The sequence below is a fragment of the Pochonia chlamydosporia genome, chromosome 3, assembly GCF_001653235.2.
Source record: "Pochonia chlamydosporia 170 chromosome 3, whole genome shotgun sequence".
Taxonomy (NCBI): Eukaryota; Fungi; Ascomycota; class Sordariomycetes; order Hypocreales; family Clavicipitaceae; genus Pochonia; species Pochonia chlamydosporia.
In genome coordinates, this window is record NC_035792.1 from 1,042,224 (window position 1) to 1,069,207 (window position 26,984).

General features: G+C 51.0%; 10 protein-coding genes across 10 annotated transcripts; 2 read left to right on the forward strand and 8 right to left on the reverse strand.

The window, feature by feature from the left end:
• Positions 1-512: 512 nt before the first annotated feature.
• Positions 513-1,840, reverse strand: VFPPC_04219 (threonine aldolase; the record flags this gene model as incomplete). Its single annotated transcript, XM_018283606.1, has 3 exons — positions 513-1,329; positions 1,410-1,668; positions 1,750-1,840. 3 exons carry the CDS (start codon positions 1,838-1,840, stop codon positions 513-515), a joined length of 1,167 nt encoding a protein of 388 aa, XP_018144738.1.
• Positions 1,841-4,543: 2,703 nt separating this feature from the next.
• Positions 4,544-5,410, reverse strand: VFPPC_13589 (ADP-ribosylation factor family protein; the record flags this gene model as incomplete). The annotated part of the gene is made up of 4 exons (XM_018291364.1): positions 4,544-4,952; positions 5,080-5,099; positions 5,156-5,228; positions 5,361-5,410. The coding sequence occupies 4 exons, from the start codon at positions 5,408-5,410 to the stop codon at positions 4,544-4,546; spliced, it is 552 nt and encodes a 183-aa protein (XP_018144739.1).
• Positions 5,411-5,925: 515 nt separating this feature from the next.
• On the forward strand, positions 5,926-6,282 carry VFPPC_17754 (hypothetical protein; the record flags this gene model as incomplete). Its single annotated transcript, XM_022429441.1, has 1 exon — positions 5,926-6,282. The coding sequence occupies one exon, from the start codon at positions 5,926-5,928 to the stop codon at positions 6,280-6,282; it is 357 nt and encodes a 118-aa protein (XP_022285521.1).
• A 166-nt stretch (positions 6,283-6,448) lies between these two features.
• On the reverse strand, positions 6,449-6,814 carry VFPPC_17753 (hypothetical protein; the record flags this gene model as incomplete). The annotated part of the gene is made up of 1 exon (XM_022429440.1): positions 6,449-6,814. One exon carries the CDS (start codon positions 6,812-6,814, stop codon positions 6,449-6,451), a length of 366 nt encoding a protein of 121 aa, XP_022285522.1.
• Positions 6,815-9,102: 2,288 nt separating this feature from the next.
• VFPPC_04220 (hypothetical protein) lies at positions 9,103-11,772 on the reverse strand (the record flags this gene model as incomplete). The annotated part of the gene is made up of 2 exons (XM_018283607.1): positions 9,103-9,794; positions 9,894-11,772. 2 exons carry the CDS (start codon positions 11,770-11,772, stop codon positions 9,103-9,105), a joined length of 2,571 nt encoding a protein of 856 aa, XP_018144740.1.
• Positions 11,773-15,349: 3,577 nt separating this feature from the next.
• On the forward strand, positions 15,350-19,105 carry VFPPC_04224 (DNA-directed RNA polymerase I polypeptide 2; the record flags this gene model as incomplete). Its single annotated transcript, XM_018283609.1, has 2 exons — positions 15,350-15,820; positions 15,881-19,105. The coding sequence occupies 2 exons, from the start codon at positions 15,350-15,352 to the stop codon at positions 19,103-19,105; spliced, it is 3,696 nt and encodes a 1,231-aa protein (XP_018144743.1).
• A 262-nt stretch (positions 19,106-19,367) lies between these two features.
• On the reverse strand, positions 19,368-21,390 carry VFPPC_04225 (trehalase precursor; the record flags this gene model as incomplete). Its single annotated transcript, XM_018283610.1, has 2 exons — positions 19,368-21,174; positions 21,221-21,390. 2 exons carry the CDS (start codon positions 21,388-21,390, stop codon positions 19,368-19,370), a joined length of 1,977 nt encoding a protein of 658 aa, XP_018144744.1.
• Positions 21,391-22,876: 1,486 nt separating this feature from the next.
• Positions 22,877-24,140, reverse strand: VFPPC_13590 (Inorganic pyrophosphatase; the record flags this gene model as incomplete). Its single annotated transcript, XM_018291365.1, has 7 exons — positions 22,877-23,218; positions 23,267-23,328; positions 23,373-23,439; positions 23,486-23,546; positions 23,593-23,779; positions 23,825-23,984; positions 24,033-24,140. The coding sequence occupies 7 exons, from the start codon at positions 24,138-24,140 to the stop codon at positions 22,877-22,879; spliced, it is 987 nt and encodes a 328-aa protein (XP_018144745.1).
• Positions 24,141-24,646: 506 nt separating this feature from the next.
• On the reverse strand, positions 24,647-25,258 carry VFPPC_04226 (hypothetical protein; the record flags this gene model as incomplete). The annotated part of the gene is made up of 1 exon (XM_018283611.1): positions 24,647-25,258. One exon carries the CDS (start codon positions 25,256-25,258, stop codon positions 24,647-24,649), a length of 612 nt encoding a protein of 203 aa, XP_018144746.1.
• A 581-nt stretch (positions 25,259-25,839) lies between these two features.
• VFPPC_04227 (hypothetical protein) lies at positions 25,840-26,362 on the reverse strand (the record flags this gene model as incomplete). Its single annotated transcript, XM_018283612.1, has 2 exons — positions 25,840-26,186; positions 26,260-26,362. 2 exons carry the CDS (start codon positions 26,360-26,362, stop codon positions 25,840-25,842), a joined length of 450 nt encoding a protein of 149 aa, XP_018144747.1.
• Between the last annotated feature and the right edge of the window lie 622 nt (positions 26,363-26,984).

Sequence of the window (26,984 nt, forward strand, 5' to 3'; positions counted from 1 at the left end):
GTTGGCATCAAAAGAGTTTGCAAACCGTCTCCTGAGTGAAGGACCTTCAGAATAGGACACGAATATCCATCAATGGCAACATTTGCTGTGCGATGATAGGGAAGTGTCTGAGGTGGCGGTGATTGGTAGAATGTCTTGTGTGTCTTTGGGCACATCCATTGCTCAACATGAACATTTGAAGCCGTGAGGCAACCAGAAAAATGATGACCAAAGGACCTACGACGGCTTGCCAAGTATGTTTGCAGGCAAAAGCACGTACGCAGGGAAGGTGAGCTCCAGCTCGTACATGTGGAAGGAGCCACCGACGTAAGCGACGAAACGGAACAACAAAAACTCACCATATCCTCGCTCTGCCTTCACTTTATCCCAGAATGTGCGCATATTGACAAGGATGCCTTTTGCACCACCTGGTGTGGATATTATACCTGACGGATGAGTTGAATCCTTAACTATCTGAATTGTACTGTCGCATTGTTGAAGAAATATGAACAGTAGGGAAAACGCAGACAAAATTATGTCTTTTCGTAAATGCTCTTGACGCCCGCCTCAGATGTTACCTCCTCTGGCTGTGCGAAGACCTTTTGGAAAACTTTCTCCAACCTTTGCAGGACTTCTTCCCCGTTTTGGGCAATTTGGTAATGTGTTACCAGCCGACCTCCAGATACGGTGAGACCAGCAGCCCGACTTAACTCGATGAAGCGGTCGTCGCTACACTTGGCCGAGTCGAGATCTATCCAACACATGTTCGTGTGCACGGGATGAACGAGTTTTCCGCCCATACCGCTCCACAAAGCCTCAACTTTCTTGGCCATGTCGTGTGACACTTTCAGCCAGCCATCACTGCCATCTGGTTTTCTGCCGAACGTTTCGTCTACGGCAACTCGCGCACACGCAGTGATAAATCCCGGCTGTCTCATACCGCCGCCTATAGATTTCCGAACCCACCGAGAGTGGTTCAAAGTCTCCTCCGAGCCGACGAGCAGGCTACCAACAGGTGCCCCTAGACCCTTGGAGAAGCACAAGCTAATTGTGTCGAAGTGAGCACAGAACTCGGGTAGAGTACCGGCGCCGGCTGCCACAGCCTCCCACAACCGAGCGCCGTCGCAGTGCATTTTGATCCCGTGTTGTCTCGCAAATTCTGAGATTCGCTTGACTTCAGAAAGTGGCATAATCATGCCATTGAGAGTATTCTCTAGGCTGATTACTCTTGTTGGACAAGCGTGCACATCGGTGCTGAGTACAACATTTTGTTTGACATCTTCAAGAGTCAAGTGAATGCCGTTTTTAGGAACTACTGTTCTCACGAGGGCACCAGAGAGCGTTGCCACTCTAGAGGAACACGATCAGCATGAGCCTTGGCACCATTTGAGATAAATGGGAATAGGGTTTAGGGCATGAATCTTACTAACCCGCCAGCTTCATATTGGATAATATGTGAACGATGGTCACACAGCACAGAGTGCGGAGGTTGAGTTAGTAAACTCCTGAGAGCAAGTTGATTACCCATCGTTCCGGACAGAACGAAAAGCCCTGCTTCCTTGCCTGCCAGCGCTGCAACATGAGCCTCTAGCTCCATTGTTGTCTTATCTTCACGGAAAACATCATCTAGAAGTGTACACGATTGGATAGCAGCAAGCATAGATGGTGTCGGTGTAGTCATTACATCGCCTGAATGATCTCTGGTCAGCTTCCATACATTTGTTGTATTACGTCTCGCTGAAATCACCATTGACCCAGTTAGCAACTTACTTCTCAAATCAAGGGCAGAAGGGCCTTTAGCTCCAATCCAGGCATTATGTACACCAGCATCTCCTTGCGTTGCCATACTGTCGACGCCCATTTTGGCCGACGTAGATGATGCAAACTTCGCCCACTGCTGAAAACCTATGGTTTGTGAAGCAATTCGAGAGCGGGACGAGAGCCAACTTCTGGTAGTTTGGTGAAGATGGCGGCTGAATGAGTTCCTCATTGCCCAGTTGTGTGAAGCCACCTTGGTATGTAATATGTAGCCTCACTGGCAGGACAACAAGAGACCTTGATCTCCAACCCGTGACAATGGTCTCCACCAACAACAGCAAAAGGTTGGTGATGGACAGCCAATTGAAGAGGGGTCAATTACTCGGAGGGCGTACCTCAAACTGTCTGTAATGGTGGCTTGAATGGAGAACAAGTCACTTGTCCTGGGATACGACGTTCCGAGAAGAGCAGTCAATGCGGTGACGGGTGGTTACGTTTGGGCTTGCCTCGGTGTTCGGATGGCCGACGTCGGTTCGAGGGAGACAATGAATGGATCAAATGGATTGTGGGGGCAAGCCATGAGGCTAGAGGCGGCTTTTGCCCATGAGGGTATGTGAAGTTCCAAATTGTGACGCTTCTTGTGCAAAAATATTCGACACAATAAGAAAGTGGCCATGTATTCTGCGTTGCATGGATCTGAATGTCCCAGCTGTCGGAAATGCACCAACATCCAATGCGAGGTCTGTTGGGAGTAGACACCTCTGCTTTATTATTTCGTGCTCAGTCATCGAAGCTTAGGTACTAGGTATGTGAGCACTTTGCAATCTTCGCAACACAATTGCCAGATGCAATCAAACATTCCTAGGGCATGTACTTAGGAGTCTCCATTCAAAGTTTCTTCATGTTCGATGTGGTGGAAGATGTCTGGTGGGAGGCAGTAGCCATCCTGACTTCCCCTCACTGCACCTTCCTTGTAGCAGCTGGGGCACTCTTCTCCAGATGTTTGAAGCTCGCAGAAATTGGCCCAACTTTGCTGTTCTTCCAAGCCATCCAAACCATTCCATGGCGAATCGAAAATCTATACTCGAGATCCAAATTATTGAGCCGTATGAATATCTTTTTGAAATCGCCACTGTGTTCTTGCCAAATGCTTGCCTCTAACGCATGGCTGACAACTTAGACGACCACTAGTCAGGACCTATCATACACATCCAGGCGACCAATAATACCAGAACCAGATCATCGCAGGACTTCTAGCTGCTCCAATGTTGACAGCATCTCCCTCGACCGTCATCATAGTGTGTCTGCACCAGCACATCTTCAAGTCGACTTGCGTAGGGACAGCGCAATCATCACGACCATGACGGACATGACACTGAACTGACCAATTATGGACGACCCAATCTTACTGCAGGATATGCTCAAGCTACCTAGTGCCTAGGTTTGTGCAGAAACGCACTTGACACCATTTGGCGTGTTGGTACCAGGTCCATTGGTCGCTTGTTGCATTGACCCAGTTGGCTGCAAGCCGACTATTTGCTTGCCAGTGCCTTCGATTCGATATCCAACAATTTCCACATATTCAAGAGTTGCTGCTGCAAGATCTCTGCCATTTTATATGGACAAGGGCAAGGGCACCAACTAATTCTGCTCCGATCTCATGAACAGGAAAAAAGAAAAGAAACGGTGAACAGGGTGAACCTGGTAGATGACAAGGAACACGCAGATACCATGCCTGGACCAGGACGTCGCTTGTGGGCAAGCTGCAATGATGAGTTGGCCAACGCACCAAAGTGGCCCGTGTGCAGCGACAACACAGCACCTCTCAGCCAGTAGTAAGGTGCCATTGAGAAGTCGTTCGTTGTCATGCTCCCTCTCCGCCAGCTATATCGGAGTCGTACATCTCTCTGATATTTTCTACCTTTCACCTTTCATTCTACCATACTGTAAGGTTCTAGCCCAGCTATACGGCCGCCTTTTCGCAGACATCAGTCGTGGGCTCACGAGCATTCCGCAAGCCATCAATCAACACATGCTGGCGGGAGGATCTCCTCCCCTCAGTGGGCAATCATCGACACACGGCGATTCTGATTTATTCCGGGCTCGCATATGATCAATCACAGGGACGGGCTCTTTACCGGTTTAGCAGATATTTGGACGGCGTCTGCTACAAGTCGGTCCGCAAGTATTGGGCTTTCGGAGATCTGATGTCCCAGCCAGGTGGTAGACAGTCTCGATACCTCCCCTCAAGGTTGTCATTCATCATACTCTGTTCTGCCACATACACTACCTCAAGCAGCAACTTACTCGCTTCAAACGAGCAAATAAGGCGGTTGGCAATGAGAAAAGCTGAAGAACGAGAAACAAAATAATCGACATATTGGGCAAGTATCTGTATGCCGTGTGGCCCAAGCCCCAGACCCTATTCTACTCCCGCTCGACAATGTTCGCTATGTCCCCCAATCAATGGCAACGGCCAAAATACACTAAAAGTGAACCCAAAGGTCAAACGAATCGCTAAAAAATTAAGTACTACCCGGCAACCCGTGTTCATGGAATCGTGAGAGAACAAGAAGTTTATATCGCCTTGTCGTTGAAAGATGTTTGGATACCTTCGCAAGCACCGGGTGGCATGACTGTCCACGCTGCCTTTCGCACCAGCGGAACATTATCAAATGGCATTACGTGGAAAGCCCGGGGCGCACAATACCTGTACTGCAATCTGTCATTGTCGTTACGCGTCATCATTGCCGTCGGAGAATCATTTCAGCATCGGATGTCTGTACGAAGAATGGGATGGGGTTGATCATCGGCTTGCCCATTTCACAAGAAACTGAACCACAGCATCGAGGTTGGTTTCTTCCTTGGCACTGATACCGTAACAACAGACTTCCCGGCCTTGGATCAGCTTCAAATCCAATTCGTCGATAAGCTCATCCACGGAAAGTTTTTGAGGCAAATCAGACTTATTGCCCAGTACCAAAAGGGGAATTCCGGCCAACGTTGGATAGCTCATGAGAGAATGGAGCTCATCCTTGGCCTGGGGAATGAGATCTACGTCTGCAATGTCTACGATAAAGACAATAGCATTGACGCCGCGGCAATATCTCTCCCACATTGTTCGAAACCTGGGCTGGCCGCCGATGTCCCAACACTTCAGAGTCACATGGCCCTGTTGCACACGCTTCATATTAAAGCCGACCGTTGGTATTGAGCTGCACGGGAAAGGTTGGTCAGTCAACGTCTCTGTCTCTTCAGGTGTCCAACGTCGAGGGTATAACATGCTCGACCGAGAATGAATCCCAACCTTCGACCGGACGGAAAGGGAAAGATTTTGCTTACTCGAGGGTAAATTCACCACCCTACCGATGCGCTCTGTCAGCCAAGTTTCCCCAGATGCTTGGAATGTCAGACTTACGGCAAGAACTCTTAATAGTGACGTTTTACCGGCATTCTGCAAGCCGACGAGTGTCACCTCCATCTCCATCGCCCTAAAACGATCTCGTTAGCACGACCATACACCAGTTTCTCGCCGTTGGCAGGTCGCAAAGTGGGCAAATGTGGCCATGGCTGTGCCATGCCAGGTTGGAGGCCGCCCGCAATGCTTGGAAAGTCCAACTCACCAAAAAGTCCGCAGAAGCCAGTCGTACACCTTTTTGAATATTCCGGCCATTTTGGTCTTGCTTCTTTCTTTCTCGCTGATGCTAATCTAGTCAACGGATATCCGCAGAGGGGCGGACTCAGCAAACTGCAGCGTGCCCCGCCCAGCTCGACGAGGTCCTGTGATGAAGGAGGCGAGCGAGACCTGGTATTAGAGAAATAAATGCGCCTCGTCTGGAGATGACAGAAGTGTATCTTGCCGCGAGTGAAGACCTGGGGGGAAGACGAAATAGATACAAGCGGCCGGTGCAGGTAACAAAATGAGGTCGGTCGGTGGGAAGGTGGGGCTATGAACCAGCTTCTCAAGTGCAGATGCACACAGGCGATGTCTCTGAGGTCTGGTGCGCGTGTGGACTTGGACAGATGCAAGGTCTAAATACGTCCTGGATGCCAAGCGGCAAGTGGTGTTGCAGCGCCGTGGGTTGGAAGAGGAAGAGAAAAAATTAAAGAGAGGCTCTCACTTTCACGCCACCAGAGCTATGGCAAAGCGATGGATTGCGCAGACAGAATATCCAAGAGCAACGGCGCATGGCATGGATGAGCAAGAGATGCCTTGGGGTTGACGCAGGACCGCAAGACGAAAGGACAACAGACCCCACCCAAGACGGGATGGCGGGCACCAAGGATGCCGGGGTACAAAAAGTAGCAAAGGTCAACAACAAGGTACGGTGCAGTAGCGAGCGAGTGACTGGAGTCAAGTCTGGTCTGGTCCAACTGCTCCATGTCCGTACTCCGTACCTAGGTACCGGACTGACTGTAGTAGACCAGACTGCAAGCATGGGAGCAGAGTCTGGTGGTGCATGTGTAAAGTCTGGTGTCTGGTGCGTGTGGGCTCAACTGGACTTGGGGGAACATGGACTTGAGCGGGGACGATCCGTGCCTTGATGGCGTACTCAAGCGTCCATGTCAAGTCAAGGTTTGTCCAGGCTGTGGTCTACGGCCAAGCGGCCCATGGCCGGATGGTGGTGACCTGACTTTAGAGCCGCTCGCTGGTGAGTTGAGATGAAAGGTCTCGGTATGTGATAATTATGGTGAATGGCGCGGGTTGAAACTAAACATGGTGAGTACAAGAAAAAGCACCATGTCGTGGATGTGCAGCAAGGTACTCTGTACTGAGCATGACGAGCTGATGATGGTGGTGCGGTAGAGGTACTTTGAGAGGTCTCCACGAACCTGGTCCAGTCCAGTCTGCATTGCGACTGTGTGTTGGGTCAAGTCTGGTCTGTGTCTGGAGCCTTGGTGGTTTGGGCTTGCTGGGCTGGCCGCTTCTTACTTTCGGGCCAGATCTGTTTGACTTCACCAAATTCCATGTCAACAGTTGCGACTCGCGGTGTATTTCATCAAACCATGACCAAAGGCTACAGCCACAGCCATCAATAAATAACCCACGCAGCCGCAGGCCACAAAGGCGACCCATGCGCGGCTCTGGCTCCTTTGAAGTCAACAGGAATCAACAATCGTGCACAAACGGCCGGGGATGCGCGAATGAGTCTGGTGAGTGATGTGCCAATCTGTCTAGTGTCTGGTCCCCCATCAAGATGAAGTCACCAGACCATTCTGCCAATGAGGAGTAACCGCTCTGGTCCGTCGCCATCGAGTCGTGTATGTATTAGCGTTTCATCAGTCTGCCGAACCAGGATTGTGATCAACCACGGCTTGAACTTAGCAGGGGTCCCTTTTAGCTTTCATGAGATGTGAAGCTGCAGACAGCATTCCACCAAGCCTGCAAGCCTGCAAGCCTAGCCCTAGGCAGTTCAGATGCCTGCCTGCCTGTCCGTCTGCTCAAAGCCATGTCCATGCCCACCAGGGCGACTGCAAGGGCAGACAGGCACAAGGCAAGAGCAAGACAAAAACATCCATGGCTGTGCCTGATGTGGTTTGCTTTGTTGCATCTATCTCCAGCGGCTACAACTGCTGCATCGGACATGGACATGGACTTGGACATGGAAGCATCAGTTTGCTTTGCAAGGTGCATACATCATGTACGCCCCATACATGAGTATCGGCCGGGGTTATTACCCAGATGCGGCAGATAATGACGCCTGTGGCCAGACAAACACACTCCAGTCGGTACATGGATTGAATGATTGATGCTCACTGTCGGGTGCAATCTTCTCGAACGACTGGACATGCAAGTGTCTGGTCCCACAAAGGCTGTACTACAGCAAACCAGGAGATTCCCGATACTGATACCGAGTACTTCGTACACAGACGCAAGTTCGACTGCAAAACTATGATGAGCAATGCAAACACGGAGAAATACGTCGCAACGATTGTCGTTCAGCTATGTACGCCATCGCCTACCACTTCACGAGAAACTTGGGCCGTGTGCTCATGGTGGCGTTCCATGAGCGATATCACGAGCAACAGCATAAGGACTTTACCGCCATCCTACTTCAACGTTGACGCGGAATTCAGTCTCATCCACATCATACCCACCAAGCATCTCCAACACACAAAGAAAACGACACGGAATTCTAGGACGCCGCCTTCCACGGCGCTAACCTCAGATTCTCGCAGGCACAGCACAGCGCACAGTCATTTCTTGTTTGTGAATGTGCCAGACGCAACACCGGAAACTGGACCGGGTCAAGCCTCAGCGGCAAATTGAGGCTCAACAACCCTCGTAACCACTCAGCTCAACAGCTCTTCGCGCCGCCTCCGTCTCCCTAAATAAAACGCAATAATAAGTAGGCTGCGCAGATACAATAGACGTGCCCTCCATTTGACGCGATATCAAATCTCAGCCTCCACAGCGCCATCGAGCAGGATTCATCGCGCGCGGGAACACGCGGGAGCTAATTGGCGGGCCGTAGCTCCAGTTTCCAGCTCAAGCCAAGGGCAAGGCGCTAATTTTACCATCAACAACATTAACAAATGAGGTTCATGTTGCTCCTCCATCTGTATGTAGTAAAGATATGCGCCCTCAGCAGACACAGGTAGTGCATCTCCCGACAAATCATTCAAATCCTTGAAAGTGTCTTACCTGAAATACACGCACAACCCTTCCATATCAAGACACGCAGTGAATTGGACAACAGCATGTCCGGTGCAAACTGTTCTTTGCAAATGTAGGGTGGCCAAGCTGGGGCCATTGCACACGTCTACTTTACAGTGTAGATTCATAGGCGAAATATGCTCCATCGTCAAATACATACGACCACAGCCGCCAGCAGAGCTCAGGATCCCGTCTGATCTCCCAGGAGAACCTGGCGAGCGCTAGATTAGTAGTTGGGTCGGTGACGACCAGCGAATACCTGGTGTTGTATGTTTTTTTTTGTATGGTTTTGCTCTTTTCTTTTTGGGAGATTGGCCGTTTTGTCTTTCCATTGTGAAATGTCAAAGGTGTCTGGTGTTCAGTATTGGTTCAGGCTGTGTGGATGATGGTGGCCGCCTTGCTTAGACCCAGGCTGTGGTCCGTATAAAACGGCTACGACCAACAACTTTGGAAGACTGAACCCGGATATGGACATCACAAAATCATACAATGACAAATGTGCACATGGGGAATGCTCAATGACTCCTAACAACTATTTGATTCAATTCAATTATTCCATACATTCTTTCCTTCTCATGCTTAATGTCTATACCTATGAAGCTAGTATAGACCCGACGCTATGAATCGCTATAAATCAATTCGCCATGCAATGAAAACGCCCCTAAAACCCCCTTCATACAAGAAATATGACAGAAACGATTACAAAATTAGAAACTAAACAAGCCACTTCGTCTCTTGCCCAATGGATAAATCACCACTGCACTGATAAACAGTCCCACTGCAATACCGATCGCAATTTGGATCATGGACGCCGCGACGTTGAAGACAACGGTGTTCAGCGACTCTCCTTGGTTGAACCTCACCGTACTCGTTCCATTGATAACCGTGGACGAGTTGGTGAGTTGATTAGCCGTACTCAAACCGCTTAGCAAACCTCCAGTTGATGCCAAGCCACCAGGAACCTGTGCAAATATTGCTGGAATGAGAGTGGCAGCCGCGACACCGTGGCGCAAGCGAGAGTACAAATTGGCTAAAATACCCACAGACAACGCTCCAAGTGTGTTGGCGATTTGTGGACTTGCCACGAATTTGATGCTGCTGAAGAAATTGACAATATACCCGGTAAAGGCGATGAACACCATGACCGGCATCTGACGCCATTTAGCCTGATATAGAATGCTGATGCACAGCACAAAAAAGGGTACAAAGATGAAGCTATAGAGTGATGGAATGGGATTCTGGCACGTTGTTGCCGAGGTGGCGTGGTTGTCGAAGAGGCCATAAAGTGCAGCGCCGACTGTGATGCCGAAACCAAGAAGAAGCGAATAGATGATGGCGTACACTATGCGGATAGATCCAGGGACAATGGCGCGAGATTGAAGTTCGAGAGCCGAGCACACTGCATACACAACATTAGTATCAAAACGGCAGGATGACGACGTGCAAGATGCCGATGGCATCATCAGCAAATTGGCACATGAGGAATCAGGCGACTTACAAACAGAGTATCCAGGAAGAAGCATCACAATTCCGCTCTGCGCCAACGCCGAAAAACAGAACAGGTCCCCTCCTCGAATACTGCCAAATGCTCTAGCCAGAAAACTAACCACAATAGTAGCCGTCACCTCAAACACATTGCTGTACATGTTTGACTTGGGTGCTACTATCAACTGCAGCAGTCCAACCAAGCAGCCAAAACAAAACGCCAAAGGCAAATCGATAAGTCGTGCAGAAAATGAAAACGGTGCGCACGTCGCACTCGTCAGTCCAAATACAAAAACCCTGAACCAGGATCGAAACTTGTCCTTGGCCGCCATAAGATCATCCAGACGGCGAGTACCTTCTTCTACACCGATGACGTCGTGCATGACTTCTTTGTAAATATGGTGTACATCCTTCAACTTGCCCAAATCGATGCCTTGGGTAGCACGCACAATTCGGACCTCAGTCGTGTGGGTCGACCTATCGTCAAATGATATCAACATACAGCCAGGGAGATACAAGAACTGCCCATCGATTTCAAGCACGCGAGCTGTCATGGTGAGGTACTCTTCTAGTCGATGGGTAGGTGCACCGAACATCATAAGTGCTCGGCAAAGCTTGATGATGTATCCTTGACGGGACAGCGTTTCAGCAATATGTACCGTAATACGGGCCTCTTCTTTGTGCCAGTGGCCGCTGAGTCGATTGCTGCTGCTGGTTCTCCGCTTGGTGTGAGGTCGTTTTTTGCCGGGGCTTTTGGGCTCCGGGGCTTGTTTATTTGGATTGGCAAGACGAGTGGAAGCTTCTACCAGGTTTGCTAGTGTATCCTGGGAGCGATTGACCTCGTACCACTTCTTGCGAGAGCTGGTAGGTGTCGCAGTGCCAGACTCCAAGCTAGGAGGCGTTACCGCACCTGCGGACGACGAGCTCCAGTTTCGGGAATGGTGACCTCCATGCAAGCCGGGGTCGGATGGTTTGTACAGCTTCAGGAGTTGCGAGAGTACACTGCCTCGATATTGCTGAGGCGCGGGAACGTTGTACACGCCGTCATAGAGTCCTCCATTCATGTGACTGGGTTCAACGTTTGCTGCGCCTATTATGGCTTCTTCATCTGCTGGAGAGTTGTTTGCTGTGGTGGATGCAAATCGGCGAGTGTGCGATCTGACAAGGTCGTACGCTTCCACCTTTAGTGCACTCTGGTCAGGTTCGTTCTCGGGAGTTTGAGTCTGGCTGTCTGCAACTTTTCCATTGGCGGCAAGGTTCCGCAGAGGAATATCAGAGCCATTCTGGAGCTGATCTCCTTCGCTAGCGACAGTCGTGGCAACAGATTCCATGGAGGCTCTGGATCCTGGCGGAGAGTCACGCAAGACCCTGGCCGCAACCTGCTGAGCTCTTGCTTGAGCAACAGCCGCCGAAAGAGCCTTTTCCGAGGTAGAATCCAAATCAATACCAAGATCTTTGGCAGTAGCCACGGACCCAGACGAGTTTGCTCGCAAGATAGATGGCCGCAACTTTGGAGAAGGCGTATCCCTACGCTCCGGTACCCTTGGAGGAGGTTCAAAGTTGATGGCGGGAGGTCTCGAAGCTGCTGCATTGCTGTTGAATCTAACGCGTCCCTTTTCTCGCTTTGCCGCAGCAGCAGCAGCAGCAGCAGCTTCAGCTTCAGCTTCATCTGCTCCTCCAGTGGTATGCAGATGAGGTGGACTATTCACGTCGAGAGCTGAGGGAGAAGGACTGGCAGAGTCGGCGAACGGATTTTCGAGTAAATCATTATTGCTGTCAGCTCCCTCAGCCGAACCTTGACCTTGGTCATAAATGTGGTGAATTGCTGGACCTGGTCCATAGCCTGTATCAGACTCAGGGTCGTCCTGAGTAGACCTCGACGGCGAGGCCATTGGCCTTTAGAGAATGAGTAAGTACGCTCAGAAGTGGCAGAGAGACAGTAGACGAGAACAAAGTGTGGAGGCCGAGACAAGTTGTCGGATTTGTATGAAATGGTGGGAGGAGGCAAGATGGCGAGCGGGCAGAATAAGAGAGTTTGTCTCGCGGTAAAAGTGGTGATCAAGCAACAGTGCCAAGCACTAACACCGCGTCAGGTAAAGCTCTTGTCCTGCTACAAGCAAGGGAGCTCTATAGATAGGATAGGATGGCCGACAGGGTATGGCAGGGCAAGGTAGAATAGCAAAACTGAAGGTAGAAAATGAAAGGCATGTGGAAACACACAATTTTGTCTTGGAACGAGACGGATGGGAGCCGAAAGTGTGAAGAACCCCCCCATGTCTCGTCTGAGGCCCCTCTTGCCTCTTTTACACACCTCCTCCTCCTCCTTCCCTCCTTCCTCACTTCCTTCCTCGCTTCCTTCCTTACGTCTAGTCAGTCTAATCCCGCCTGGTCGTCTCGTCTCCTTTCCTCTTCTCCTCTTCTCCTCTTTGACCCTCTTCTCGGCTCCTCTTTGTGTTCAATGATCCTTGGCTGGGACCTCGCGATAGCCTAACACGTAGCATGGGGATCGCACGACCCTGGAAGTCTGAACTCACATAGTAGATCCGCACATATATGCACCGTATACTCGGGACTGCCGTTGCGGCGAATTTGAATCTGGACAGGCCCCAGCGCCGTGTCGTTCTAATAACAGCACCAAGCCCAGCGCGCACCGAGCCGCCGCATAACCGACGAGTCATTGGTCCAAGCCGCACAATCCGATGCCACACTGCACTTGGGAGCCCTTGGGAGCCCTTACGAATATTCAATCAAATGAATTTTATACTGGGCTCATACTGTGGTACTGTGTAAATCGCCTGCAAATGTGTGTGTTACCAGCACAATGACGTCAAACTGTGTGGAGGCGCGGAGTAAACGGCCTCGTTCCAGACCAAAGGATGACAAGATTCGCTTCCCATTTTGCAGCGAGAGTTAGGTAATGGAAAAAGGATGTTGATGGGTGTGTATTCCCTTTCGGATGATGGCAACAAAACCAAACCGACGGTGCCTGGCCCTGGCTTGCGTTGAAGAAACTTTGGACAACCACCAGTGACGAGTTTGGAAGCGGGTGTGATAGCCACAGTTCAGTTTTAGTTCAACGTTCCGCAAAATTCCCCAAAACCTCGAGTCATCGCTGCTGATGCCCCGCTTTTCCTGGTGATTTTTTTCCTTAGTTCTTTTGCCATTGCCTGCCTCTGGCTTTTGCCATCGCGGCAGTGATGAAGCCCATCGTGTAGTCAAAGGCAAGGGTCTCTGGCTACCTGCTGTGCATTTGCATTGTGACTAGATGCTTTGGGCTGGTGTTTGCTCAGGACGAAGACTGGGGGTGGAAGCATGGAGGCGCCTGCAGGTCCAGTCGCAGCCGGGTCTGGGGATCAAGCAAGTTGATGCAACCTGACCGATCAATTGATGGCCTCGATCACTTTTTTGGACGAATAGAGGAGCTCCGGCGATCTCTCTGGGCAGCTTGGTAGCTTGTGCATCAGACCAGACTTCTTTGCCTGGTTCAAGCAACAGCACGAAGCTAAACAGAACAGCTTTGGAATGCAGAGATACAGCCTGAGCCGTTGCTGAAGCTGTCGCACCCTCGTTCCGCCTTATGCTCACTTTTACATGTCAGATTTCTCTCCATTTGTCTGTCTCCCTTTGGGACATTTCTCATCTTGTGTCTACCAACTCTGCGGCCCAGCCACACCTTCTCTTTTGTCGGCACCAACCAGATCGTCGCTTGATTTCTTTCGTCCTCAAGTCTTCTTCCCCTTTTAGTCTCACGAATGGGCCGTGAACAATAAAAATCGGCAGCAAGGTGCCACAAGGGTAGCTTGTCGTAGCTTGTCCTTTTAGATTGATTACTTAAGTATTGCACAATCCATTTCTGGGCTTCCATCCCAACCTGACTGTTACACGGCGTGAACCACAGCATCCGGCACTGTGCATTGCTAGTCCTGGTCGAAATTTGCCCCCGCCGGCATCCCAGAGAGGAAATCATCATGCAAACATTACATCCGACCACCGGCGCCTCGCTCCAGTTTGCCCAGCCCTCTGCCAGTTTCGACACTGGCCAAGGGTGGCACGATCTTGATGAGAAAGTGGCACCAAGGGGCAAAAGCAGCCACATCAATGCCAGTTACCACGTTGGCATTGCCATGGGGAAGGGAAATCTTCGGGGGCGTCTCGTGTCCGGGATGAACGGAAAAAGGGAGAGATGACGACGACAAATCCGCCCACAAGTTGACGAGCTTTTGGACATGTGTTACCATATCCCAGTTCCAAAGAGGGTCGAGTTTGACATCTAGACCCTTCCACCAGGGACACCTTTAGCTCGCCTTGGTGCTCAATTGGGTCAGTTGGTCGTGTGCGAATGTGTCACTCTACAGGTCATAACTACTCTGCTGGCGTGGTTCGCACCAACGAAAAAGGATGTGCATCCTTTGATATGAGACGGCCACATGAAACAAAAAAGTTTATCCATGACGTGACGCTATACTTTCCTTGCCTGGTAATCCATACCTCACATCTATGGCGGATGTCTCACTTGGCATCAAGTGCGAGTGTCTGCAAGCACCTGCAAGCACCATCTGAGCAATCTGAGACAAAACCGTCTTGCAGGAGAGTACTTTTCTGTATTACCTGGAGCTGGCAATGGCATGAGACACCGTTTAACACGTCGCTATTGGATGTTCACGTCACAGCACCAGGGACCAGCATAGCATAGAAACAGCGCTGCATAGCTTTGCAAAGTTGAAGCATAACTAACCCAGAGAAAGGAATCACATTTGAAAGCTCAGTGCTTCTCGGCATTGCTTGGCTATTGGCTGGCCTGCAAGATTGAGAAAATGACATTCGGGGAGCATGACCACTTCCATCTTGGTGGCTTTCTGAAAGGTATGGGGTTGAATGGTTACCAGGTTCGTCCCTTTTTGTCCAGATGACCTCTGTTGAGCCTATCCCGTCTTGCCCGTCTGGCTTTTGTCAGATCTTTCGAGCGCCCCCGAGACCCTGATATCCCAAACTTGACCAGACCAATCTGCAGCCTCCAAACGTCCCAACTCGGCCATGCAGTCCTAGCCACAGGGGTGTTGGTGCGGGTCAATTGAATAAAGAGCAATCTGCGAGATCTGCGGCCCACTGCTTCTGTGCTGGATGGTGGAATTGGCACCGGCCATTTGGGGCACCCTATCGATAAGCACCACACGTGACTGTCTTATCGGCCAAACTTTTTTTTTCTGATGCGATAAGCCTGAGCTTGGGTGGTGGCGGGCTGTAGTGGAAATTTTGGATGGCTTCAACTTTTACCATAGATTGCCAACCTACGAGAAACGCCCGCTTTGGAGGTGTGTGCGCCGGAATACTTCCGGTAATCATCAATTGCATGCTGTTGAGGCTCCCCACGTAGCTTTGTTCAGGAAGAACGCTTCTAAATTACGAACTCGCATTCACAACTGCCAACGACGTTGCAGCCCGTTGCTGCAAAATCAACACATCGCCGCAATGGCTCCCTCGGCGACAAATACAAAATGGGATCACCAATACGACACCCTGCGACGTCAAAATCTCTTCCAGAACCCGCCCAAAGACCATTCTGCATATCCCGCTCTTCAATTAGCCGTCAACCCTCACATCGAATCCTTCAATGGCATGTTCCGAGATGACGGAAAGAAAGGACTTCTCGCCCACGGAGTGGCAGACATTGGAACAAAAACTTTTCTCGATGGTGATGATAGAACTGGTCCAGAAGGCAAAAACCGACTGCATATTCGAATCAAGGACGTGAGCTTGCACAAGCCACAGGTTCCTCCTTCAAACAAGATGGCGCGAAACCGTGAAGTCCTACCCGCCGAGTGCAGAGAACGGCACGTCACATATAGGGGTCGGCTTTCTGCCACGTTTGAATATACAGTCAATGGGGGTGATCCTGTTGAGTTTGTTCGAGAATTGGGGCAGGTACCCATCATGATAAAGGTACGGCTAGGTTGCAGTCCGTGGCGCAAAATGCTTGCATGCTAACAAATCTGGTTGCAGTCAAATCGATGCCACTTAGAAAACAACTCGCCTGCTCAGCTGGTGCAACGAAAGGAGGAATCCGAAGAGCTCGGCGGCTACTTCATCGTCAACGGCATTGAAAAGGTGATCAGATTACTACAAGTGAACAAGCGAAATTTCCCGATGGCTATCAATCGACCTAGCTTCCAAAACCGAGGCTTGGGATACACCCCGTACGGTATCATTTTGCGATCCGTTCGCCCCGATGAGACCTCCCAGACCAACGCACTTCATTACCTTAATGACGGCGGCGTCACTTTCCGATTTTCATGGCGAAAGAATGAGTACTTGATTCCTGTCGTTATGATCCTCAAGGCTTTGGTGGAGACAAATGATCGTGAAATTTTCGAAGGACTGATTGGACCCATGGGATCAAAGGCAACGGAGAATACCTTCTTGACGGATCGAGTCGAGTTACTTCTGCGAACCTACAAGGGTTATGGACTCTACAGCAAATCACAGACCCGAGCTCACCTCGGAGAAAAGTTTCGAGTCGTGCTAGGTGTGCCGGAAAGCATGTCAGACTACGAAGTTGGTACTGAGTTTTTGAGACGCATTGTTCTGGTTCACTTGGGCAACATCAACGTAACTGAGGAACAGGATGCCGACAAGTTTAAGATGCTGTTGTTTATGACCCGCAAATTGTATGCACTGGCCGCTGGCGAATGTGCTGTTGACAATCCTGATGCTCTTCAAAACCAGGAGATTCTTCTGGGTGGCTTCTTGTACAGCCAAATTCTAAAGGAGCGACTTGATGAATTCCTGAGTGTTGGTGTCCGCACATCTCTTCGCGATTTCCTCAGGCGACATCCCGAAGTCTCCTTTACGTCAGAAGATTTCAGAAAGGAGTTCCCAACTGCGATTTTCAGAAAGGCAAATGAAAATCTTGGCAATGCGCTTGAATACTTTTTATCTACTGGAAACTTGCAAAGCCCGTCAGGATTGGACCTGCAACAGACTGCTGGTTTTACGGTTGTGGCTGAGAAGCTCAACTTCCTTCGATTCATCAGCCATTTCCGCATGGTCCATCGTGGTGCCTTTTTCGCTCAATTGAAGACGACGGCAGTGCGAAAACTGCTCCCGGAGTCATGGGGATTCATGTGTCCCGTTCACACGCCCGATGGTTCGCCCTGTGGCCTGTTGAATCACTTGGCTCACAAGTGTAAGATTATGACGGATCACGTTGACGTGTCCAAGATTCCGGCGCTTGCCAAGGAGCTTGGTGTAGTGGACGCGTCTTCTGCTCTTACGAGCGAGAATGTCGTCGTTATGATGGACGGCAAGATTCTCGGGTGGTGCAGTCCGAAGGAGTCACTTAGAATAGCAGACTGCCTGCGGTACTGGAAAGTCGAGGGTACTCATGGCGTACCATTGCAACTAGAGATTGGATATGTGCCCGCATCGAATGGAGGTTCATACCCCGGTGTCTACATTACATCGACTCCTGCACGCATGGTCCGACCCGTCAAGTATCTCCCTCTGCAAAGGCAAGACTTTGTCGGACCGTATGAGCAGCCATACATGTCCATTGCTGTTGTCCCGCAAGAGATAGAAAACGGCTTGTCCACCCACGTCGAGTTCGATCCCACCAACATGCTGTCCATCCTGGCTAACATGACGCCATTTTCCGATTTCAACCAGTCTCCCCGTAACATGTACCAATGTCAGATGGGTAAACAAACCATGGGCACACCTGGCACAGCAATACGGTACCGAACAGACAACAAGTCGTACAGAATTCAGACTGGGCAGACTCCAATTGTCCGCGCACCGTTACACAATGACTACGGGTTCGACAACTTCCCCAATGGTATGAATGCCGTCGTTGCTGTCATCTCTTACACTGGCTATGACATGGACGACGCTATGATCTTGAACAAGTCAGCACACGAAAGAGGCTTCGGACACGGTACCATTTACAAGACCAAGAAGATTTCACTCAAGGACGATTCAAGAACGCGTGCAACAAAGAGCGTGACCAAGGCCTTTGGATTCGCACCTCACAGCTACGTCAGCGCTTCACACCAAGGCATGCTTGATGACGACGGTCTTCCTCATGTAGGACGTCTGGTTCAAGAAGGAGACGTCATATGCGCATGGCACACCGTCACGCCCGACTACAACGGCAACCTCGTCAACCTGGACGGCATCACCCATTACGAAAAGTACAAAGACAGCGAGACAGGTTTCGTCGAAGAAGTCCGGCTCATTGGTGCGGAGACGGGCAATGAACCCCTGCAAACCATCTCCCTCAAGTTCCGTGTCCCACGATCCCCCATCATCGGAGACAAGTTCTCGTCTCGTCACGGTCAAAAGGGTGTTGCGTCACAAAAATGGCCCGCCATCGATATGCCCTTCTCGGAGAGCGGTATCCAACCGGACGTCATTATCAACCCGCACGCTTTCCCGTCGCGTATGACGATTGGCATGTTTGTCGAGTCCCTCGCCGGCAAGGCCGGTGCCCTCCACGGCCTTGCCCAAGACTCAACCCCGTTCAAGTTTGACGAAGAAAACACGGCGGCCGACTACTTTGGCCACCAGCTCATGAAGGCCGGGTACAACTACCATGGCAACGAACCCATGTACTCCGGCATCACGGGCGAAGAGCTCGGCGCCGACATCTACATTGGTGTCGTCTACTACCAGCGTCTGCGTCACATGGTCAACGACAAGTACCAAGTGCGAACTACTGGTCCCGTCGTCCCCACGACCGGCCAGCCCATCCAGGGCAGAAAGCGCGGTGGTGGTATCCGTGTTGGTGAAATGGAGCGTGACGCGCTGCTCGCCCACGGAACAGCCTTCCTCCTTCAAGACAGACTGCTCAACTGCTCCGATTACACCAAGTCGTGGATCTGCCGGCGCTGCGGGTCATTTTTGTCGGTACAACCGACGGTTTCGCAGTTCGCCCCCAGTAAGAAGAAGGCGCCGTCTATGGTGCGGTGTCGAAACTGTGCCACGAAGCTGGATGAGACGGATGGAATTGACCTCACGGAGATTCAGGGCGAGATTTGGGAAGATGGCCAGGGTAATTACTGGGTTGGCGGTGACGAGACGACGCAGGTTGTTGTGCCTGGAGCGTTGAAGTACCTGGATGTTGAATTGGCAGCCATGGGAGTCAAGTTGAAGTATAAGATTAACAAGGGGGATGAGCCTAGGAAGGGGGTTATGCGGCCGATGGGGAGGCCAAAAGCTATCAAGGCGTAGATGTGGAATGAATTGGATTGTTGGCAGTTGCATACCCGTTGTATATAGCATGGTTACGTATAATTGCGCAGTATTACACTTGGTTCATAACATTTACTATCATCTACTCGCATGACTGTTTAACCTGCGTCATATCAAAGTCTACCCCTTTTATGACCAACTCACTGTCCTCAACATACCATTCCTCAAACAGGATATACCAACTCACACGATCCCATTGTACGCATAACTATTCACACTCATCCACACATCTCAAACGCCATCACATCCCGCCAAACCTCTTCACCCTCCTCGCATCCCCAACATCCAACTCAACCGCACTCCTCTTTCTCCCCTTCTTCTTCGTCACATCCCCACAAACCGGCCTCGTCAACTCACCCCCAAACTCATCCACCGCCCAAATCAACACCCCGTTCGTCCACCCAAACCCCTCCACGACCTCATACTCCCCCCCTCCCCCCGCAACATTCACCGCCTCATCACTATACTTTTCAAACATGACGCCCACGCCCTTGCCCGCCTTCGGTGTAAGCGACGTACTCCCCCCCGTGGCCAGCCAAGTGCAAAACGTCGAATCGAGATATCTCTGCGCCAACGCCACCGCCAACTCGCGAACATCCCTATACGCAGGGTCGTCCCTCCCAAACGTAGCAGGCGTGTTGAGCAGCCCCTTCATGAGGATGTGCATCAGGGGCGGCCACACGTTCGGCTGGTCCCACTGCTGGTTGGCCTTGACGTTCGTGGCGGGGATGCCGCCCTTTCGGAGGGCGAGGTAGCTCGATATGCGGGCGTATATCGTCTTTATGGTGTGCGGGTTGTGCTTGAGGTGTGCTGGCGCGGAACCCTGCCAGAAGGGGTAGAATTGACCGACGTGGAAGAGGACTTGGTGGCCTGGTGGTGCGGTGCGCGTGTCTAGTGGTGAGGCGTCGTCGTCTGCGTAGATGTAGATGTTTTGGGTGGATGATGTGGTGTTGTAGTCGAAGTAGCTGGAGAGGGTGTCGTTCCACATCACCGCGTGCATGGCTTCGCTGCGTTGTTTTGCGCGTCGCATCCATTCTACACTCGCGGTTGTGTTGCCCGTATCGTTGAAGAAGCCCGCGATGGCGACCTCGTTTCCATATAGAATAGAGTTGAGACACACGGGCACAATGTTCTTCGCATTCATACTCCGCAGGGGAAAGTACACTTCCCGCCCTGAATCAGCAGGATTCCTCAACCAGCGCGAACTGAAATCCCAGCCGCTCTCCGCGCTCGTCGCTATATTCGCATATAAATCCTGGTACTGCGACTCGTTCAGCGCTTTTCTCTCGGGGTATATAATCCCACTGGGAGCGTAGTACGACGAATTCCGCGCCGTCTCATAGTCCTCTCTGTAGGATTCCGGCCGCGGCTGCGTATTATGCACGGCATACCGATTCAGCGTGTACGTCTTGCCCCGGTGCAGAACATCAATCGTGCGGTTCACCATCCAGAACTCATGCTCCTTCACGAGAAGCGGGATCGCTCGCTTGAGAATGCTCGTGTCCTGTGTATGCTGCACGTACAGCTTCACCATTTGCGCGAGCATAGGCGGCTGCGACCTGTTGAGGTAGTATATCCGCGCGCCGTTGGGCACAATCCCATACTGCTCCACGAGATCCAGAAAGTTCTCAATCGTGTTCTTGGCGATTTCCGTGAACGACCCCCGCGTGCGGAGGAGGCCCTCGAGGATCCAGTACGAGTCCCAGTAGTAGGGCTCGCGGAAGCGGCCGCCTGCCACGACGAAGGGCCGCTTGATGGGGATGAAGCTGTTGGGACAGGAGGTGCAGTTTGTGGAGGGGCGGTACGAGCGCGTGAGGGAGGGCCAGATGTCGATTACTTTTTGGGTGAATTCCCGGATGACGGTGTCGTTGATGGAGGCGAGGAACTGGGCGTCGGTGTGGAGTTGGGACTTGGGCACTTCTTGGAGCTCGTTGCCTGCGTCGGCGAAATGTGTGGCGAGGAAGTCGTTTAGGGCGGTGTTGTTGGTGATGGGTCTGGCGAGTTTGGCGAAGGCGGTTTGTATTTCCTCGAGAGGTTTGATAGCCGGCCTGGGGGCGTTAGTTGGATTGAGTCAATTGGAATGGGGGGACATACATATCTACAAAGGTTTTGGAGTCGGAGAATGGTCTGGCTAGTTCAATCTCCTTGAGGATCTGGCCGTGGCAGTAGATGGGGGAGTCGCAGGGCGCGACGACAGAGCCATTGATGTAGATTGCTGTGGCTGTTGCCGCCAGCGAGACAGCAAAGAGCCGTTTGTTTGGCATTTTGGGAGGAATTGGGTTGATGCCAGTGGTGGAGTGAAGCAATTCCGACTTTTGGTGAGGAGAAGATATGCGAGCACGAGCCCTTTTTACTAATTGTGCTAAGCGAGCTTTTTATATTGGTATTATGTGAATAGTAATAGCTAAGCATTGGCCATGTTTCTCTTACTGTCGAGGTGGTATTTCCCCAACGAATCTAACGGTGATGTTTGATGCGGGTGACGACGGCCAAGGACATGGATCACTTTGTGGAGTTGCTCGGCTGTCGATCACTGGGGTGGTATTTGGGTGAGGCTGCTGGTGGCGTCAAGCCATTGTAGTTTAAAGGATAGGTTAATTCTGGTGTGGTCAAGGTTAAGTAGGGAATTGGAAGCTGGGCATTGTGGGTAGACTAGTTGGTGATGGCTTCTTATGCGGAGGAATGACTCGCTGGGTTTACGAACTGATGTGCCATGGAAGTGAATTGTGCCGGAGTTGCTAATTGTTAGGCGTGTTCAAATGTTACATATGTACTTTATACTGCAATTGGATAGTTGAACCTATGGCTGCTGGAAATTCCCTTCAACGGTGTAGCAATTAAAGGATCAACTGCTTAAATGTAAAATAAGAACTGTCATTGTTGATTAGCCGTCACTGTCGATTAGCCGTCACATTTAAGCTGTCTTCGGCTCTTGGCCTGCTGCATCCTTGTCTGATCCACGCCGCTTGGCGCCGCAGTAGAGCCGGAAACTCAACAAGTTCAACAGCAGATTGGTCTGTGATCCTGGTCGTTGTCGATTCTTGTAAATGTAAAGAGTAATAGTATGTTGATTGAGCAGTCGACACAGTCAACTTGCGAGACTCAACTAGACACAATTAAGCGTTACCAATCAATTCTTTTCACAAAAATCAGAAACAAACACCACGAGGTGAAGGATGTGAAATTGATCAAATCACTGCGCACGCACCACAACTCAATCTGTCAACTTGGAAGCAATCTATCACATCCTTCACCCCAGCTCCTTGGCAACCCAACTCCCCCAACTTCACAATCACTTCTGATACCTTCAAAGGGGGTAAATAATCACATCCAACCTCAAATGGGGTAAACCCGCCAACATCCACAGTTTGGCCGCAGCCAAGACGCCGACACCGACCGGGCTCACCGACAGCCTTCGCAGCGAATAACCACAATACTGACAGTCAAGGCTGCGCCGCTGTTGCCAAGGCCAAGCCTGAAGCTGGGGATCCCCAGAGTCAATATAGCTCGGTATTGGTTCTGGCGGGGATCTGGGGCGGGAAATGTGGGAGAATCCACTGCCGGGCCGAATGTTGGTGATGTTGGGTTTGTGCGTCGTGGATATGAATGGCACGAGCTGAAGCGTTCATGCAGAATAATTTATCTTTTGAGATGGTCATGTCAGGGCTGTAAAGTCAGCCGCAATACCCGACTCGGCAATTAACCCTTATACACCACATATCTACAATCGCCATCCACTCAGCCAGGCAACTACTCAACCTCAACCACATCCCCCGGCACCGTAATCAACTTAAAATCCCCATCAACATAATACCACCTATCATACGGTGCGGGCCTCCCCGCCGCCGGCAAAACATTCGCCTTCGCCGGAATCTTGAACCTGTCCGTCGCCTCCTCCGACTTCACATACGACTTGCACGCGCGCGGGTTCGTAGTCTGCCAGATATTAATCTCCCCGCGCTCCTCCTTGCCCAAAACGAGGTTCCGCCAGTGCTCATGGCTCTCAGCGAGCTTGGCGTTCATGAACCGCGCGTTGACGTAGTTGTTCCCGATGATGGTGTTCAGGCCCTGACCGCGGGCGACTTTGTAGTACTTTTTTGCTTGTTAGGTGGGTTTGCTGGGAAGAGTGAAACAACTTACGACAAACCAGTCGTGGAAAGACTTGGTTAGACCGGGTCTATATTTATCGACTTCTTCGACGGCTGCTTCTGTTAGTGGATGGGATAGCTGTAGGGGTAAAACATACAGTTGACGAGGTTGGCGAGCGGGTCGCGAACATCAATGGCAATGACCTTCCAGTCCGTCGTGTTATCCTACTCCTCTTAGCTGACATCTTCACAGTTTGGTCAAAACACGCACGTCAATCATGGCTAGGCCCCCCAGAATCTTGACCTGCCTCACCTCGCCTGTGTATCCGGGCCTACGACCGTCAGCAGAAACCCAACTCGGAAGGGCGTGCAACCTACGAAATGGAGCTAATGTCGAATAAATCAACTGGATCGTTATCTCCCACAAAACCTGTATAGTTGTCCTTTTTATTGGAGTTCTCCCACGTCTGGGGGATGGACCCGTACAAGAAGGGATACGACTTGTGCGGCCAGAAACTAGCCACGAAGCGAGGTTTCTTCTTCTTGGTGTCGTGGAAGAGGGGGTCTTCGCCTATTAGCACGGGTTCAGTTGTAGGGTGGTATAACGTACTGAGCGGCTCATTGCGCTGCGTCTCAATCTTGCCGTCGGTCCAGCGCGGGATTTCAACTACAAAGTTGACAATGGGACCGGGCTTGTTGTCCGGGTATAAGGGGACGTCGTGCCATGGGGAGATGGGGTTGCCGTTTTTCTCGAGCCAGATTCGCCAGTCCTGGATGGTTAGCTTCTTTTTCTGTCTTTGGTGTTGCTGGTGACTTACAACTGTGTTTCGAGCGCCCACTTCTCGAAGCGTGTACGAGGAATTCTGCGCAGCAACACCAATTACTCCCAGCGGCAGAAGCGCCAAATGCATCAATGTCAAATACATCTTGAAATCTATAAACGAAGGAATTTGATTGCGTACGATTTCCACCACGGGCATTCCTCTTTCTATACCATCTGCAATCTCCACATTGGCCACCGACACAGATGATTAGCGCCAAAAGTATGCATAAAATGTATTTTAAACGTGCATGTTGTGTAGCTAGTTTTTTAACCTCAGCAAGCTATCTGTTTGGAGCCGCAAACTAATGTCGGTCCCCTGACGGTATTGTATCTTGGTGCCAGTGGCTACTGTGTAAGCACGCACGTGGGTCTTGGCGGTTGAGGATTTAGATGATGGACAGGGAGCTTCACCGAGCACGTGTACGGAAGGCGATTTTATATGATGTAAATGTAGTAAGTTTATTTCCGGATGAATGATGGCGTTAGGATGGATATTTTATTTGGTGGTGTTGGTGGAGTTGATGTGATATTCGTAGCTCACCAACCAACAATTACGCTTATGCTACACTTGTAAACATACAACTTGACCATATGAAGGTCTTCTCATAGCTAACCTCCAAATCCCCCCCTCGCCTTAGCATCCTTCGCAACCCTCCCAATCAGCACCCTAGACTCACCAATCCTCACTGAGTGACCTCTCCTCCTCCCCCCACGTAACCGCTGCAGCAAAGCCTCCAAAATCCCATCCTTCTTCGCCTCCTCCATACTAATCCTATGCTCATCCTTGAGCGTATAAGCCCGAAACGCTTCAAAGTCCCGCCACACCTCCACCTCCTTAGATGTTCTCCGCGCATCAATCAAGTCCACTATATTGACGAGCGTCTTCTTCAACCGCCTCTTGCACTCTACCAGCGAGTCTTGCGGGGCGATGCCCACCTCCCGACATAGGGCTTGATGTCCTTCCAGGGTCACTTGCTCAGGGGACTTGGGAGTGTCCTGCGTTGAAGGAAAGTAGTGCGTTTTGATTTCCTCACGCATCGCTATGGTGCGCTCTTCGGTGTAGGTCTGGGAGCCGGGGATCCATTGTTGCGAGGAGGCGAGGCGGTTGAATTCGTCGTCGAATGAGGCGTCGGGGTTGGGCGTGAAGTTTTCGAATTTGGCGAAGTGGGATTGAGATTGGGGTGGAGGTGTAGGAGCTGGTGATTCCGTCTTGACGGGCATTCTTGTGGGTGTTGATTAGATGAAGTGTATTGTGATGACTTCTGGAGGGCTAATTGGGTTCCGGGCACGGTTGAAGCTTGGGATGTTGATACAATGGCTCTCCTAACGTCTGGCCTACGAACACTACTCCGTAGAGCGTGTACAAATGCAGAAAGGGGGGAATGAACGGACATGATCTCATAGGTTGTGCAAAAGGCTGTGCAAAAAGCATGGTTAATTAGGTGGCGGCTTGGCCGTGGCACTCGACAGATTGGATTAATCTTATCTCAATTGTATATTTGATGCTACACAAGGTGGGCCAACAGCGTGCGTGAGTGAGCATTGAACGCGGCTTCATAAACACGCAAAAAACCTCAAGGCCATCCATCTCCGAAACCTAGCTTCATAATCCCCAGGCAGTGATATCACAGGATAATACTGCGACGCACGTCTCGCACTGTTAATTCTCATCAACCCGCAACACCACATCTGCATTCCCTAACTCTTAAGCGCCCAATTCGCGGGGTATCAATTGTATTCATATCAATCTATCAAAGTCAACATTTCTGCGCCCACATCAAAGCTACACTCCAGCGACCAGTCTATGCCTTCTTCTCCAGCTGCGGCGGAGACTTGACCCTCTCGTCAATCTTCTCCACAATACACGCCGTCCCGTACGCCGCCGTCTGCGCAAAGCCACCCATATCACCGGCATCAAACCGCAGGCAGATGATGGCATTGCCCCCTCGTTGCTTGCATTCCTCCACCACGCGACCAATCGAGTCGTTTCGGCACGAGTACAGCATCGACGTAAACCAGCGAAGTTCGCCACCAGCAAAGCTCTTGAGCACCATTCCAAGACTGGCCGCGAGATTTCGACTGCGCACTGTGATGCCGTAAACAGTCCCGAGCACTTGCACAATCCTATATCCAGGCAGGTCCATCATAGCTAAGAGACAAAGTATATTAGCCAACTGACACGTACATGTTTGATTCAACACCTGTGAAGCCAAAGACCGTACTGGTTGTGATGACGCCTTCCGTCTCAGTGAAGCAGTGTAGATCGGAGAGCTGAGGAGGGATATTGGCGACCTCCTCCGCTTGCTTTTCCTTGTGTCCAACCATCTTGAAGTTATTAGAGTAGTATAGGATTGCAGAAGTTGGTTTGGGCGGGCGACGTTTAGCGTATTAGGCGTTGGTGCTTGCTTTCTTTTGCACTCAGATGAGGGACGTTAAAAACAAACTTGACTTGGGATTCAAAACTGTGATTAACTCCCCATGGGCTGCTGAGAGAAGCGCTTCCCTACTTATACTCAAAGGATAATCGGCACAGCATCTTGTCAAAGCCGTTATCCTCCTCGCTGCGTCTTGCCATTTCTGTCACTTTGTGGCTGATGATGCACGCCAAAGGCTGGAAGTGCGGTTCAGTGGAGTTGAACAGCTTCTTCTTTCACCAATCCGACCAATGGCCAGCCAATTGGTAGTACCGCCCGGAACCACTGTGGCCACCTTCCATGGGACGTCTGGAGGGAGCTGGGGTAAATCGTCACGTCTGGTGACGTTGTTAGCGACCGGTACGGCGGCTGAGCCCACGTATTCGTCGTATCAGAGCGAGACGGCTTCACGAGCCGTTCAAGTGGGGTCTCCGGCATCAAACAAGTGTTAGCCAGGAGAAAGTAATATGTGTGCCTAATTTGATGTCAAGCAGATCAGTCATCCCATCCCATCCCATCCCATGCGATGCGAT